General features: G+C 40.6%; 1 protein-coding gene across 1 annotated transcript in view; it reads left to right on the forward strand.

Annotated features, from left to right (window-relative positions):
• The window catches only part of LOC139201532 (cytosolic carboxypeptidase 4), a 123,015-nt gene that overhangs the window by 84,277 nt on the left and 20,892 nt on the right, over positions 1-17,846 (forward strand). Inside the window, exons 22-24 of the mRNA XM_070830871.1 lie at positions 2,336-2,516; positions 13,048-13,177; positions 15,826-15,957. Coding sequence (XP_070686972.1) covers positions 2,336-2,516; positions 13,048-13,177; positions 15,826-15,957 — 443 coding nt within the window. The remainder of the gene's footprint in view (positions 1-2,335; positions 2,517-13,047; positions 13,178-15,825; positions 15,958-17,846) is intronic.

Here is a 17,846-nt window from a genome sequence, read left to right on the forward strand (position 1 = left end):
AAAAGCTGGCATGGAGGAATGTGTCATGTTGAATTTCTAAAACGTTTCATAGCTCTTTGTTTGAAAGAGACATGCAGTCTCCCTGACTGAATGGCATATATATTTAATATGCACAGTAATTCACACTTGAGCTCATTCACTATGGTAAGTGAAATGAATTATAAATTACATACAATGGTGTAATGCATAGAATACTTTAAAAAAAAAAAGATGATTAAAATGCAGTCTGATATTACTACATGGTGTTAGAGAGATTTCCTGCATGTTGATCAATAGTTGACAATGTTATGACTTGATAAAATTGGACATTCTGAATCTAATCATGAGCACTTGTTACATGTAATTAACTAGGAGTAACATTTAGACCGAATATAATGAACCAAATTCATATGAATTAACTGTAGGTTAACTTTACACCAACCTTTTCTATCTATAATCACTGTATGATTCCATGTTTTTAATTTATTTCATTTATATTTCTGTATCTTAGTCATTTTTTTAGGTTTCAAACATGGAATTTGAACAATTCATAAAAAGAAATATGTGCTGATCTAGGTTAGCTTCATTACTGTGTGTTTGAACACTTTATTAATACAATTTATAGTCAGTCGGTATAGGAAATCGTTAATAAGCAGTGGAAGTCAAACAGGGGAGGGAGAAATGAGGAGAGATGTGTGTTTTTACATAAGACAGAGAGAGACAGTGAGACAGAAATAAGAGACTTAGATTCTATTTTGATTTGGCATTTGTATTTTAAGTCGGGCAAAATATTTGAAAACTTTCCCTCCAGCCAAGCATGTCTGATACCCTGTAGCTGAGTAATTAATTCTGGGCCTTGGACCATGGAGATGGCCCACGAGTTCCAGTGCAGCAACCCTGCTGCGGACTACGCCTCGCCTGCTGCCACCTGAGTCTGGAGTCAGAGCCTCATCGACTGTTTAACTGGAGACAAACACATCCGCTTTGCATTATGTTACAAAACTCACTGATTTTTACTGTATTAGGCCATAGATCATCTATATAAAGTATTTTTACTAATTTGGCTGTACTAGATATTTGATGAATTTGACAGATTTAGCTTTTTACAACCCTACTTTGTAAATTGTAAGAACTGCCAATCCGAAGCTAATTTTCTACAAGTTTCTACTTATATCTGATAGTTACTAGTTTGGGTTTACTAGATATGTGATATGTATATACTGTGTACATTCAGTATATACATCTTTTTATGACCCTATTTGCAACCCATAACTGACACCTAAAACTCTGGTGCTGATTTGTGTCAAATTGCATGGTGCAGCTCTAGGGAATAATAGTTTTATAAATGGGCACCCATGGCAACCACGGTAATACACAACAGATAGCAATCACATGTGATTTGTCTTTGGGCATGTCTGCCCACTGCCCACGATTATTTTTTTGGCCTTTACAGCTCTACTAGAGAGTTACAGTTACAGTGGAGAGAGACAGGAAATAGGTGAGAGAGAAGAGGAGGTATGCAGCAACTGGCTGGATCAAACCCGGGCTACTGCAGTAAGACCTAAGCCTTAATGAGGCGTGCTCTACCAGATGAGTGACCAAGGAACCCCCTGGAGCTTCTGAAGCAGGCTGGCTGGCTGTTCTCCTGGCATTCTAGTTTCCTTGATTTCTTCCACCCCCACATATGATATATAAAAAAAATCTGACTTTTGATAAGAATATCAAAAGTCAATTCTTTATTTTAAATATTGTAGTATTACTGCTGTTTGTGATTGTGATTGTGTGTTTTTTTTTTTTTTTTTAACAATTCCTCATCCATAACAACAACCCAAAACAAGCTGTAAAATGAGAACTGCAATACAATGATCCTGAAACTGTGATGGATGAACCAGGGCATACCATTGTCTATCCTCATGTTGCTCATTCAGACACTATTCCTATATCCCCTCCCACCTGTTGGCATGCCACATGGTCACCACTGATATTGTAATCACTGACAGTCACATATGTTGATTATAGCCTTTGCACAACATTAAATTGATCAGTCATGATCTTTGATAGTCAACATAAATGGGCAGCTGTGACTCTCAAAGATAGATCTTAATAAATTGTTGTGACACATTAATTACAGAGCTGTTCTGGGTAATTGCATGATGCCTGGCACTCAGGAAATGTAGACCAGACAACAGTATAGAGGCAGCAACTACTAAGTTTCCAAGCAGTCATGTTACTTGAATCTCACAGGTATGATCCCTGATAACCAGTGGCTGTTACTGAGCAAAATTCTGAAACTCTGAAATCATAAAAAAAACATATCAGCAGGCAAAATGATGGCTCTCTGTCTGTCTCCGTCCAGGTAATCGCCCCTGTATTGTGCTAACAGGCCGCGTCCATCCCGGTGAGTCCAATGCCAGCTGGGTGATGAAGGGCACCCTCGAGTTTTTGTGTAGCAGTGACCCGGTGGCCCAGAGTCTTAGGGAAGCCTTTGTCTTCAAGATCATCCCCATGCTAAACCCAGACGGAGTCATCAACGGCACGTGAGTGGCCATGAACAGTGCTGGATGCAGGATGTTGATGCACACCACATGTTGTGACTCAGATTAGATGTTGATATGGCACATTGCAGAAATGATAGATATAATCATAGAATAATAATCATGTCATCTCAGTTTTTGTATAAAACCATACAGTCATATTCTGTGACAGGATATTATGATGAAGATGGGTAGCTGTGGCTCAGGAGGTAGAACGGTCCCCTGCTCCTCCAGTCTGCATGTTGAAGTGTCCTTCCCCCCAAAGGCTGTTCTCTGTTCCCCTTTGTGAGTGTGTGTGAGAATGAACTACATCTTTTGATAAGCAGCTTGACACCTTGCATGGTAGGCCCTCCCATCAGTGTTTGAATGTAGTGTAAAAGTGCTTTGCGTGGTCAAAATACTAGAATGATGCTATAGTACAGACCATTAACCATTTATGATTAAATAATTAGATTCCCAGGAGGAGTAAATTTGTAACCTTAACCAACATTATTGGATCATCTTTTTCTTTTTGGTTGTTTATAATTTGGTTTGGTTTGATTGAGTTGGTGTTGCTGACCTGAGGTGGTCTGTGATGTGTTTAGTTGTCCTGAGGTGGTCTGGGGCGTGTTGGGTTGTCCTGAGGTGGTCTGGTGTGTGTTGGGTCATCCTGAGGTGGTCTGGTGCCTGTTGAGTTGTTCTGAGGTGGTCTGGGACGTGTTGGGTCGTCCTGAGGTGGTCTGGGATGTGTTGGGTCGTCCTGAGGTGGTCTGGTGCCTGTTGAGTTGTTCTGAGGTGGCCTGGGACGTGTTGGGTTGTCCTGAGGTGGTCTGGTGTGTATTGGGTCGTCCTGAGGTGGTCTGGTGCCTGTTGAGTCGTTCTAAGGTGGTCTGGGACGTGTTGGGTCGTCCTGAGGTGGTCTGGGATGTGTTGGGTCGTCCTGAGGTGGTCTGGTGTGTGTTCGGTCGTCCTGAGGTAGTCTGGTGCCTGTTGAGTTGTTCTGAGGTGGTCTGAGATGTGTTGGGTCATCCTGACATGGTCTGGGGTGTGTTGAGTCGTCCTGAGGTGGTCTGTGACGTGTTGGATTGTCCTGAGGTGGTCTGGGATGTGTTGGATCGTCCTGAGGTGGTCTGGGGTGTGTTGGATTGTCCTGAGGTGGTCTGGGATGTGTTGGGTTGTCCTGAGGTGGTCTGGGATGTGTTGGATCGTCCTGAGGTGGTCTGGTGCCTGTTGAGTTGTTCTGAGGTGGTCTGGGATGTGTTGGGTTGTCCTGAGGTGGTCTGGGGCATGTTTAGTTGTCTGCTGAGTGCCTCTGGATCAACTGGCTGAGTAGACTCTTCTCTGGCTTCAGCTCCTGGCAGGTCAGGGCTGTGTGATGGTATGTCTGAGGGTTACTTGCTTTAAACTGCATGTGAAATTTTATTCCTCTCTTGGCCGAATTACTCAACATGCATTGTTTGGTGTCTTCCTCTGGATGGTCTTTCAGCATTGAAGAGGTTCTTGTCCAGTTTGTCAAATTCATTATTTAGTTTTGGTGTTTTAATCTGATTACTAGATTGTTTCTGAAAGATCTCTCTCTTTGTTTTTGCTGTGTTTCCTGTCAGGGCCCCTGTCAGAGTCCCTGCAGCAGATTAAGGTGCTCCTGTTTTAATAGTGACTGTAACAGCTGCGAAAGATGAATTTCCTGATATGAGGAGAAGAGATGGTGTGGAGCCGTCAGATCCACCAATGTGCTGTTGTTACCCAGGTTGAACTTTGTGCAGTGTTCTTCTAGGGCCTCACAGTTGGATGGACATTGAGACGGCATTGCTATGACAATCCTGTCTTTGCTAACCCTGACCACACTGCAGATGCTATATGAGATACTGTGGAGAGCTATAAAAACATACAGCAACTTACAAGATGTGCTTTACAATAAAATCAAAGACTGGAAGCAGGTAAAATCCAAAACTTTAAGCATGAAACAAGATAAAATAAAATGAATACATGATTTTAAGAGGAGATTATCAGAAGATCTTTCCACTTCACTACATAAACCACAAACTCCACTGAATGTTTAGGATACCTCCTTTGCAGGAGGTGTCTGAAAAGGAACAAGACATTCCTGTTGACCATAACTGCAAAAAAACAATGCTTTAGTTCATCAGAGTCTCCTGTAGGTGTATATTAAGCAATTGTGAATTCATCCCTTGGTGATTGGACATTGGTCAACTTGTATTTCTATTTGTGAATACTAAAGTCAAAAATAATTTCTCAAATAGCATAAATGAGTTTTTTTCTGTCCAGCTGTATGCTCAGTGTGTTCCAACATGCATATTTCCTCAAAAATAATGCTGAATACATCTTCTGTTTCAAACCTCTCAGAGCCCTCGTTAAGCTCATAAATTGCCACGTCAGCTGCCTCCTAATCCACGTGTGAATAGATGGGACCTCGTTGATGCATGTCTTACACTGAAGACTGTCCTCACATAGATAGTGACAGCATCAGTTCTTTGTTCTAATGCCTGAGCAGGAAAGGTGCAAAGGTGCAAGAAGTGTAATGTTGTTCTAAGCACTACAGTGGATGGATGATAAAAAGAGCACAGTATGTAAGTCCACCACCTACCTGCCAGTTTCCCTTCAGGCCTAGTCTACTTGGGGTGAGGGTAGTGGTAAAATAGTTTTTTGAAGGCACAAAAACTTGTACAATGTTCCTCTTTTTAAAATGTACCAGTCAAAATCAGTTTAAAGTGCCTTTGATGTCCCCATATGTTTCATTAACTCTCTCTAACTAGGCAAGAGAGTAAAAAACAAAAGCTGTTTACAGTGTGCTCCGTGTGTCTTTGAACGTAGTCACTTAAGAAGTTGCTTATCTTACTCTTCTCGTCTGGACTTGACATCCTATTTGAGCTGGAGCTCGGAACACTAAGACAAGATTATACATATATGTGCACACATGCTTTGTCCTCATGACCACAAGCAGCCAGTGTGTCTCATGATTTTATTCTATTCTGTGTGTGCAAGTGTGTGTGTGATGTAAGCCTTGCAGCAGCTCTGACATTTCACAGGCATTAAGTTGGACACTGCAGAGATTTACTCATCATGTCGTCAGCTGTCTTTCTTTCTTTCCTTCTTATCAGTCCACATCATTCCGCTCTGGTCTGGAGGGTTTCATAAACCAACCATACGACCGGTTAATGCTATGACCATCCATTTTAATTTATTTCTCCTTCCATCCGGATGAAATCATGGACATTGAAATGTGGACCTTTTGTCAGTTTTTGATAGCAGAATTGGCTCAACTGTTTCTGTGAAGGAGAAGAAGCTCACTATCACAGCTTCCTGTTAAACATCTGTCAAAACAAAAACACAACAGTGTCCTTGACAGCTCAAAAATTCGGCAAACAACCGTTAAAGCCTACTTTTCTTAGTGGAAGCAGTGTCATTATCAATGACCATTTGTCGACCATTTATATCAATCAATCAATCAGTCTTTATTCATATAGCACCAATTCATAACAGCATTATCTCAAGACTCTTTCCATAAAGAGCAGGTCTAGACCAAACTCTTTAATTAAGATTAAGAGACCCAACGATTCAGGAATTCAACATTAAGGATTCAAGAATCCCCACATGAGCAGCATCAGATATTATTGAGCAACAGTGGCAGGAAGAACTAGCAATAGTTTAGCAATAGTTATATTATATAACAATAGTTTATATCTGAATAATAATAACAGGACTAATATCAGTAAAAAGTGTATATGGAAACAAACACATCCGCTTTCCATTACAAGACAAAACCTTTATTGTTACTATGATACTAGCAGGTTGTGTCCAGTGGCTTTACCAAAGCCAGCTCATGAAAGCGCAATGCACAGACTGGAAAACTAAAACTATGAGCTCAAAGGGGCTAAAAGCCTCCACAGAGTTGAGGGAAGCTGCACTGTGGGTCCGGCACACCTTTCACATTCACATAGCCATTTGATCCATTGTCAGTATAAAGAGCGTACTTAAAACTGATTTTTCAATAAAGAGGCCACAATACCTCTCAGAACATCAAGATCATCTTCAACGCAGGATTTGTGTCTGTGAGCAGCTGAACTCAAGAGTTCCTTCCTCTGATTAATTATTGAATATCTTCAGGTATAGAAGCTAAACTATCCAAACAAATAACGGTACACCGGTTGCAGTCTTAGTGGGCAACCTGTGAGTATGAAGTTGATTTTAAAAAAACTAGAAAAGAAAAAAGACAGCATGAGCATGAACAGAAAGGTAGTGGAGGTGTGAAGTGAGCCATCTGTTTTGTCCCGTGTGTGCACAGTCTGATGAAACTTAATGAAGGCCATATGTGACAACAGAGCTGTGGGCTCCTGATTGGGACCTGGAGGACCACAGGATCTGATCGGTTAAAGATCTTTAAAGATCTGCATCTGGCAATTATCTGATCAAATAAAGCATCAAAGTCATAGTCAACCAGACTTTTGTTAGAGCAGTCACTACTTGCCTCTAGATTAGTGTTTGTCAAGTTAGTTAACACACCAAGTTCCTTAAGACTCAGATTCTGAGCCACAGACCAAAGAAATGTGAGTGTAGACATGATTCTGTTGATAACTCTTTGTGTGCCTGATTTTGACTCTCAGAGTTAGCCATAATTGGACAAAGACATACCATAAATTAGTTATTCTCAACTGGTGCCGAGCCATTGTTCTGATGGCTCAACCTCAATAGTCCAAAATATGTCCCATTTGCCCATCAACCCATTATCTAACCCAAACCCCACAGCCACTAACAACACAGCAGTGTAGCCTTACCCTGTAGCCTGTGACAGGCATGCACCAATCTTCATGATTTTAGAACAATGGGCAATGTGTATAAGTATAATTATTAGGAAAAGGTCAGATGTGAATCAGGTCTCTGTATAGATGTGGATCAGGTCTCTGTAAGGATGTGAATAAGGTCCCTGTGTAGATTTGGATCAGGTCTTTGTAAAGATTTGGATCAGGTCTCTGTAAAAACGTGGATCAGGTCTCTTTAAGGATATGGATCAGGTCTCTGTAAGGATATGGATCAGGTCTCTGTAAGGATATGGATCTGGTCTCTCTAAGGATGTGGATCAGACCTCTGTATAGATGTGGATCAGGTTGCTGTATAGATGTGGTTCAGTTCACTGTAAGGAAATGGGCTCAGGTCGCTGTATAGATGTGATCAGGTCTCTGTAAAGATGTGGATCAGGTCTCTGTAAAGATGTGGATCAGGTCTCTGTAGGGATGTGGATACTAGAACGTAGCCAGGAGCAGCTGGACTAGCAGGTGCTCTTTGTCTCTCCTCCTGGGTGGTTCCTGCTGCTGTGTTTTGGTCCCTGATGGTCTTCACAGACAGTCGCAGGACATCTAGGACAGCAGTTGTCAGGTCTGCTGCTCCTAATCCAAACCCTGTTTCATTTGCGCAACCCTCAGACTGTATTTCTGACATAGATAAAAACACGAGTAGGAGCCACCGTTGCCCGTCAATGACTAGATGAGGATGCCACAGCTGTTTGTGGTGCTGATAAAGACTTAAAGGCTGTGAAGCTAAACAACAAACTAATGTGAGCTGTAGGTTCACATCTCACAGTTCAAAATATTGTGTGGCAGCAGATTCCCAATGGCATTCATTGTTGATATAGACATTGCAAACACACACACACACACATGCCCGAGGGCAGGCAGCTGCAGTGCTGAGCAGGGGGGAGTTGATATTGTGGAAAATTTGAGTTTACAAAGAGTTTCTCTCTGTGTCTGTCCTGGGGCTGGGGGGCCACGGCACAGGGCCACTAAGATGAAGAGGGAGGGCAAAAGACATTAGAGTGAGACAGAGAGGAAAACAGAGTATAAACAAAGAGATGAGGGTAGAAAGGCAGAGGACATCAGCATATGAGAAACAGAGAAGGCAGACTGAAGATAGTGCTCAGTACCAGAAGAAATCAATAAAGCCTTAAAGGAGCACACTGAGCTTTGGGAAACCTTTCCCATCAGATATCTTACATATGAAGTCAGTGGTTCCAAACTGGTTTATCCTCAGTTCATCAGGAAGTGCAAAGAAAAACAACCAAATGGCAGTGAAGGCTTCAGCCCAATGAAACAGCAGTTTGGACTCTGAAATACTCTTTTTACATGGCAGAACAGTTCATACATGGAACACTAACACTAGTACTGTTTTACTGTGTAAAAACATGTTTTCAGTTTTCAGTCATCCATCACACATGCATCTGACAGAACACATCATTCTGAATCCATGTCTGCACTTGTTGAACAGCTCACGTTTCACTGCTAGCTGAAGCAGATTCTAAAATTGCAGCTAATTTAATAACAAATAAAAACTGAATTTTCTATTTAATCTAACTTATATTTTCTATAAACACAGTGCATAAATGTGGATAGTAGGTACTTCAGTCCGCACAACTCAGCTGTTGGCCGCTGCATCTTTTTCAAAGAAGCTCCTCTTTTAGCAGCCTCCTCCAGTTTTCACTCCACCTGTGCTGCCTCTTGTTACAGACCATTGCTGCTCTAAACTGTGTGCAACACCCCCATACAATGCTTCATTTATACATTTTCATTAACACAGTCAACAATGTTTACGGTGTCAGGTGATTAAGATGCAAAGTGATTAAACAGTGAGAAGCTGTTTCCATAGAATGGACATGTTGGTTTGAACCACAGACTTGAACCACAGTCAGAGAGTAGAAGGTCAACAACAGCAGTGGCAACAACAACAATACTAGCAATAGTAAGAATAATTTAGTAATAGCAATAGTGATTTTTCCTGGGGTGTATATGCCATTGGCTGTATATTGGCTGGTTTACTTCAGTGGGAAGAATTGGTTCAAGCTACACAAAAAAACTACACTAAACAAAACAACATTTCTCTCTCAATATTGGAAGAAACTTTTGAGACACTATTAGTTTGGTGAAGAAAGTTATTGATTTTGTATCGTGCTTTAAGTTTTAACAGAGTTAACTTTAGCCTTGTAAGTGCTTTAAGTCAGCATCTACAGGCCATTAGCATCTGAACACATTTCTGCATTGGCTCCAGCCTGCAATCATGATAGTGGTCTCTTGCTGTGTATCACTGCAGTCAGCAGTTGTGGACCACATGCAAGTGCACAACAACAACATTTCAGATAATCCACTCCAAATGTCCATGGTGGGACTGTGAACTACTGTATCTCTCTTGTTACAGCCACACTTCCTCTTTACCTTGTGCTAATGTTCAGTTCCCTTTGTTCTACCTAAACCAACACTGAACCCAAACCCCGTCATTTCTCAAACAAATGAGTTGAGAAAGTATTGGTAACATTAGATGTAGTAGTTGTCAGATTGTTGACAATCACTGACTAATTAACTGAAATGTCCCTGCCAAATCAAAGGGCGCTGTGAAACTGAATGTTGTTTCCTTTCCAGAACTTTATTGGTTAAAAGTTTTTATGGGAGTCATTCATACACACATCTTTTCTTGTTTTGTAGTGTGCCATTTAAACCTGCAGTGAGCAAACTGTGCGGCTCTGGGTGTAAGCTGAGAGAACTGAAACTTTTTATGCTGTAATGTGACACAAACTTTGCCCCTCAGAGAGGATAGCTTTGGCAGGCAGATACATTGCACACACGCAGATACACACACACATTTTAAATGCTGTTTCACATGAGAAGTCAGACTCCGTGAGGAGGAAGATTGGGGATGCACCATTGTGCTGTCACGCACCACATACTTTACACACACACACACACACACACACACACACACACATTCACACACAATACATTCATCATTGTCACTTACAGTACACTGTGGAGGAGCGTGATGATCTTGCCCAGGAACCCCATTTTAGAAGGGGGCTGAACCCCTAACACAGCAGTGTTAGCCCTGTTTAGCAGCTAAGGTCCCCATGTGTGTCATGTCCATTATCAAACAGAGCTGTGAGTGAATGATTTCTTGTGGTGAGTAGCACATTAATGAGGACACTGTCTCAGTGGTTTGGGCTGGGAAGAATGGGGACGGGCTGGATTTCCATTAAGCTATCTCAATATGAATAAACAATATGAGGTTTCACTTAAAATGTCACTTATCAAATAAATTACTGGGCAGATTGATATGAAATTAGGTGATAAACACCTTGGATTTTAATAAGTCTATAACCTTTTCTCAAGCTCAATTCTTGGGATGGTTTTTAAAGAATTTGGAGTTCTGTTACCATATAGTCTGTAACATCTATCTGCACACTCTTATTGTGAGAATCCTCAAGAACCTGAAATGTTTTATGTGTCTTTTGTTAGTGTTTAACGGAGGCCTGTTTATGAATATTCATTGTGTGCCTGCTTGACTGGGTTGTGGCCAGAGGAGACGTTGCAGTCCTGAGTCACCAGCCACAGAACATGGCAGACATGCTTTTGGGTCACTCGCGCAAATAGAATTCCTGCAATGGTTATTTCTTTCCAGATAACCATTTGTCGGTCCCACCAGGAATTTGCAAGTTTGTGGCCACAAACCTAACCCTAACCCTAATCCAGAGCATCTGTGTGTGAGACCACAGGGGCGACTGACCACTCTGATACACTGGGACTTATATCAGGGTCTGAGTGAATACTCTATTCTGATTGGCTGCAGGATGTCCTTTAAAATGTGATGTAGGACACCTACTAAGTAGCTCCACTGACACTGTCTGTTCACCTTTTAAAATTAATGTGCTGGCTACGTTAAAAGAGTAGCCATGGCAACAGGGGCAGTTTATGATTGAATGTGACACATTAACAAGCTAACTCATTTCCACCAGTGAGTGGCCTCCTTCAGGTCCTCATCCTTTGAACAGCACAGAACAGAAATTGTAAGTCCTAAGCTGCAGGAAGTACACTGCCCCTCTGAACTCACTCAGACTTTGGATCACACCATCACTTTTTGATCGTGAACAGTTTACATATTGTGTTAGCCGCTAGTGACTGTCGTTATGTTGGTCGCCCTGGACTTGCATGTCTGCGATTAGAAAATCAACTACCAATCATCTCACATCTCACATTCAACTCGCTACTTCAAGCTGTGGCCAACAGTAACATTACTTATGGCCATTCATCAGCCTGACCACACTTATCTAGTCCTAATGATATTCGGATTTCGTTGCTGTAGATCCTACTGACGTGGATCAGTGAGTCGATCTCTCACTCATTCCAGGCATACAGCTTGATATCATCAATGTAGAGGAGGTGACTGATGGTTGCTCCACTTTGGAACTGGAGGCCTATGCAGAACAGCATAGGCTTTGACGTATGCTTGGTATTATTGTCCTGTTGGAAGGTCCAATGACGCCCAAGCTTCAGCTTCCTCACACACACCATGCTGTTTTGTCCTTGGATTTCCTGATATTTGATTTAATCCATCTTGTCCACCAGACCCTAACCCTTGGTTAGGTACATCAGTTGTCAATCCCCCCCAAGGCCCTCTGTTTATTTCAGAAACTGGTAAAGTAGCAACACGGTTCTGGTTCCACCATCACATTCGCCAAATCATTTTCCGATCCCGAATATCTCCTCTGGGCACTCGTTTCGCATGAGAACCGTCTCCACCGCCTTTAGGCAGGGAGTTCCAGACCTCATCATCAAAATCCTCTGTTGCTAGTCTTCACCTGCATACCTCACTTACATCCACAATGACCCGAATGACACCTGAAACACTCATAAGCATCTCAACACCATTAGTATTTATTTTGAGGGTTCTGAATACCTAGACGACAAGAAGAAACGGCTCCCCCACCCAGAGTCGACACCCCGGTTCACTCCAGTCTTCATATTGCCAGCCAACATGCTCCATCTACTTACTCCATCCAACAGACCACCACTTCAATCCCCTCATCCCTCTCGTCTTCATTGCTTCATCCCCCAATCCTTCATCCCCTATCCCTTAACCCTTCATCCCGCATCCCTCAACCTTTCATCTCTCATCCCTCTACCCTTCATCCCTCTCGTCTTCATCGCTTCATCCCTCATCCCTCTAACCTTCATCTCTCAACCCTTCATCCATCCATCCATCCATCCTACCTACTCCAGCTCAGCCGTACTTCCACACTATTTAATAAACCTTTTGAAATCGACAACTTTATTGGCGTGGTCTTTGTTAGTGAATATATATATATATATATATATATATATATATATATATATATATATATATATATATATATATATATATACACATATATATATATATATGTATATACACAGATACTGTATATATGGCCAAAGTGAAATCAATTGTATTGATTGAATATTATTTGTAATAATCACCAATAGACTAATCAAGCAATGTAAAACTAATCAGGACCAAGCATAAAAACCTGATCCACAGAGGTCTGTAGGTCTGAACCTTCATCACACTGTTAGTGTGAGGATGATCTGCTGCGGAACATTTGTTAGCGCTTGTATTAATATTACAGAATCTCTGCATTTTAATTGTTAAATCTCAGTAATCTGTCTCTGTGGCTGCTTGGGACTTGTTGAACAAAAGTCACGGTGCTAGTGTCCTGTCCGTCTCACCTGCTGTATCTCCTCAGGAATCGCTGTGATCTGAACGGTGAGGATCTGAATCGACAGTGGTGTAAACCAGACCCCATCCTCAGTCCAACCATCTACCACACCAAGGGCTTCCTCTACTACCTCAACAGTACAGGACGAACTCCACGGGTGAGATTCATGCTTTTCTATATGCTAAAGTTGTTAGCTTGAGGAGCTAAGATTACCCAAGCATGTCCTGACCAAAGAAGTTATTAAAACAACAAAGGTTGTTTTAGGAATATTCCTAAATGAGAGATTAAATGTCTACAAATCATCTAATTCTAATCTGAGTCTGGGCCATTTATTTATTCTTTTGGTTTTTTTTATTACAGAACCAATGAAATTCCAGCTGCAACACAGAATAATTAGAGCAGGTTTTAAAATCAATGTGAACCTAATTAATAGCAAAATTCATGCATTATTATTTCAGTTTTCCCTCACAATACTGCAGCCCATGATTCAGCCAAACACAAAGCTGAGAGGTGAATGTAATATGTGCGGTGTGAGCATGTGTGGCAGTGCATATGTGTATGCCGTGAACACCATTTGTGAGTGTGTTTGTGTCTTATTGAAACTGAAATGTAATGTAATGAGGCTTTAATGAGAAAGACCTATAACGAATTGACCTTGATTGGCTTCTTTAATTGTTCCAAATTAGAGAAGTGGGGCTGTTTTTCAGGTTAATTCTGGTAATTAACTGTTGCTGTAGACTGATGTGGTGAAAAGCATGTGTGCTACAAAAGGACTTGTGAAGGATATTTGCATGTGAAATAACATGATGCTCTGAATTGCACAGTTTCAAACATAATGTCTGCCCAGAACTATCCCACCACACGGTACAGCACAAGTCAGACCTCTGTTTACATTTTCCAAACAAGATCCTCTTGCAGCTCTGTGAAGAATGACTCTTGTCTCTCACAAACGCAGATGAAAATAGTGTGACACTCCAATACTACTGTAATATCCTCCCTCTCATGGAGGAGGTCAGGGTGGCTAGTTGGATCAACCAAGTGAGTGAGTTCCATACAAAAGAGTGCCATATGCATACAGTTTCCTACCAGATACCAAAAACACATAACCTCTGCTTTCTTTTTATCATGATAACAATCTTTCCCCAACCTTGAGGGAAAACTATATTAACTTTTTATCCTGTTTCCAGTCATCGGTTCTACCAGTTATGATAACACATCAAATTAACTGCTGGAATATGGGAAAAGTCTAAATAGGTTCTGCAGGTCAAGACATTGTCAGATGATCAGGTTGTAAACAAACCAACATTTTCCATTTGGTTGAACTGAAAGTGATGCACCAGAAATATCTCTGACTCTGGGAACAATATGTGCTGCAATACGTCTAATACGGGATGTGTGCGTGTGTGTGTGCTTGCATAGGTGTGTGTGTTTTGTTTTTTTGATTTTTCAGATTTGCCTACTTTTTTCTGCAACACGTGCGTTTCACAGCAAAAATAGAGAAGATGATCTAGTCACTAAATTTAATCTATGAATTTGTGTCTGTGGATACAGACATTCTCTTTTTTTTTCGTGTTCCTCAATGTGATTTCCAACTATTCTCATGTAGTAAGGAATTATCTCTTTTTGTCTATATCTGTGCTGTTATTTCTCATTTTCTATTTATTTTTTAACTACAGCCACTACATTACTCAACATTTAACCACAAGATTTTAGCCTTGTTTTCCTCTCTTTGTTTTATCAGTCCATATCAGCCCGGTGCTGTCCTTAGGGTCCGCTGCCGGTCAAAAACGAGTCCTTTATAAGTCTTTATAAATACAACAGATTAATGCTATGACCATCCATTTTAATGTTTTGTACAATGGCCATATAAACAGGATGAAGATGGGGTCATCAAACTGGATTTTACACTTTATATCCCTCATTCTCTGCACTTGACACTTTCATAAATTTCATCAAATTGGACTTCACACTGTAAAATACATCCAACCTCCACTGTTACACTGTTTAGTTATTTATCCACATGTCACATTTAATTTTTGCTTTTGTCACCTTCATATATTTCACAGACCTGTACTTCATTTGTTTATCCATAGTTCAGTCTATATTTCTTTTGTACAGTCCATACTTTATTTCAACTTTCTCCATTTCATTACTATTGGCCTACTATTCCACTCTTCAATTTAATTTCAATATTGAGCTACCTCATTTACTTCATTTTACAAAGTAGGTCTTCAAAGTGCTTCTGTGAAACTAGACCGGGAAGCCTTGTGTCCATGATAGAAAAATAAACCTTTGTCATAGAGCCAAACTAAATACATTGGTTTAGCCTGGAGAGTGACATACAGTAGATCAGTATGAAGAACAGGTCAATACAAGCCATCGCAACACTTGTTATCCAGGTTGGGTTGCAGTGAGGAAAACTACACTGGTTACACTAGTTTACTGCCGTCCTGGAGCCAGTAACCCTGCCCTAGAGACGCTCTTTTATATAATGCTGGGTGAGGAGACATGCTAAAGAATCTCCAACACATTGAGCTTCCATTTCAGCCTCATCCAAAGAAACCTGAACTGAAAAGTGATGAAAAACTGTTTAACGGTCTAATTCAGTAGCACATTGCTCACAGTCTTTTTGTTGTGTCCAGGAGTAATTTTCTAACATGTATACTATGTTTAGGAGCAAATTGGTGAATTTGCTCTACACTGACTTTGAATCTTTATTCCCAGTTTAATTTGCTTGGAACGTTTGTGTGGATGCTAACACTAGTCCTACAAACCTCTGTTTCCTTCCATGTGCCTGTCTTCCAGGTTTTCTGTGACTACCATGGCCACTCCAGAAAGAAGAATGTGTTCCTGTATGGCTGCAGTGTTAAGGAAACTCTCTGGCAGTCTGGCTCCACTGTGGACACTGTAGGACTGAAGGAGGACCCAGGATATAGGGTAAGACACACACTGGCCTTCATCAAAAACATAGCACTGAAATGGCACTCCATAAAGTGACAAATGACATATTGTGTTGGCAAATAAAGGTGAATATTCCATCTTGGCTTTACTTGACTTACCTTGTACCTTTGATCATGCCAGCTTAATTGACAGACTCCTGAACTGGGTTGGTATTTCTCAGGAAGGGTCCCTCAAGGGTCAATCCATGGACCTAATTTGTTTTCATTATATATCTTACCTCCAGGCCATCTGAAATATCACTCTTGCTGTGATATTTCTTACCATAGGTTTGCTGATGGCACACAGCTTTACTTTTTCAAACCAAATAACCACCATTTGAAATTTGGACCTCATATTACTAAGCTTATTCAGTCTTGTTTCCCTCAGTTAAAAAATAATGCAACAACTGAACCCATAGTATCAGCCAAAACACAGAACCTGTAGTACATACCTTAATCTTCTCTTGTTTAGATGACTGTAACTCCCTCTTTACTTGTATTACTCAGTCCGCAGGTCCCACATCACTCCAATTCTTGCCTCTCTTCATTGCCTTCTAGTAAAATGCTGAATTGACCACTAAATTCTCCAAATCATACACTAGGCCTTGCATGGCCTGCTCCCTGAATATATAGCAGAGTTGTTGAGTCCCTATTCTACCAGATCAAGACGTTTTATCTGTTTCTTGTGTCTATTTTAAAACCATTAGGGATCGTACATTTGCAGCTTTAGCTTCCACTCTATTTTCTTCCCGTACTTCTGTAAGTTCTTGGCATGTGCTTTAAATTTTGTCTGTGTCAATCAATCAATCAATCAATCAATCACTCATTATATATATATATATATATATATATATATATATATATATATATATATATATATAGTGACCACCCGTCATAAAAAACGAGAAAACACAGATATTTTAGAAATCTGTCAAAAACTTGTTTCACACTAAAAATTGTATTATTATTTATTAGGCAAATAACAAACTGGAACAACTAAATAGTCCTTATTCACATATATTAACCAAAAATCTTAATATTTTATATGACCTCCTTGCATTCTTTCTGGCATTGTTTTTATGTACTTTTCGGCAGTCTCTTTTGTTATTGAGTTCCAAATAGTTTGTAGCTGTTCCCAGAGACTTGCTTTGGATGATACTTTTGTGCGATCTATTTTTTGAATTCAATAAATCCCAGATCTGTTCAATAGGATTCAAGTCCGGACTTTGATTTGGCCAGTCCATCAGTTCCAGTACTCCAGATTCCTTTTTCTTGGTCAAGTATTCTCTACACAGCTTTGAAGTATGCTTGGGGTCATTGTGTTCTTGGTATATGAACCCACGACCAATCAGGTTCAGTCGAAAAGGGATTCCATGATGCACCAAGATGTTGTGGTAGACCTTCTTGTTCATGATACCATCGATTTTAACTAATTTGCCCATGCTGTTTCCACAAATGGAGACCTATACCATAATGGAATCTCTGCAATGCATCTAGCATCAAAACGTTCTCTAGCTTTTCTGCAGACGTAAACACGACGATGCTGACCAAAGAATGTAGATTCTGATCATTTTAAATCATATAAAATAAAAGAATATTGCATATCATTTAACTTCAATCCAAGTGCCAGTTACATTTCAAAATCAATGCCATTAGCATTAGATTCAATGGAATTTTTGTATTTAGCTTTAAGCCGTTAGTATCCCCCCTGAACTTCCTTTCACTTCTGAGTCCCCACAGCCTGGAGGGCAGCCAATGGGCAGGTCTGCCCCCTCCCATCATGTCCCCATTAAAAGGATTCTGTGAGTTTTTGGGTGCATCAGTAAACTTTTTAATCCAAGTGAAATGTTCCACTGGCTGATTATAAAAGATTCATTTCATGCTGAA

The sequence above is a fragment of the Pempheris klunzingeri genome, chromosome 5 (genome assembly GCF_042242105.1).
Source record: "Pempheris klunzingeri isolate RE-2024b chromosome 5, fPemKlu1.hap1, whole genome shotgun sequence".
In the NCBI taxonomy this organism is placed as follows: Eukaryota; Metazoa; Chordata; class Actinopteri; order Acropomatiformes; family Pempheridae; genus Pempheris; species Pempheris klunzingeri.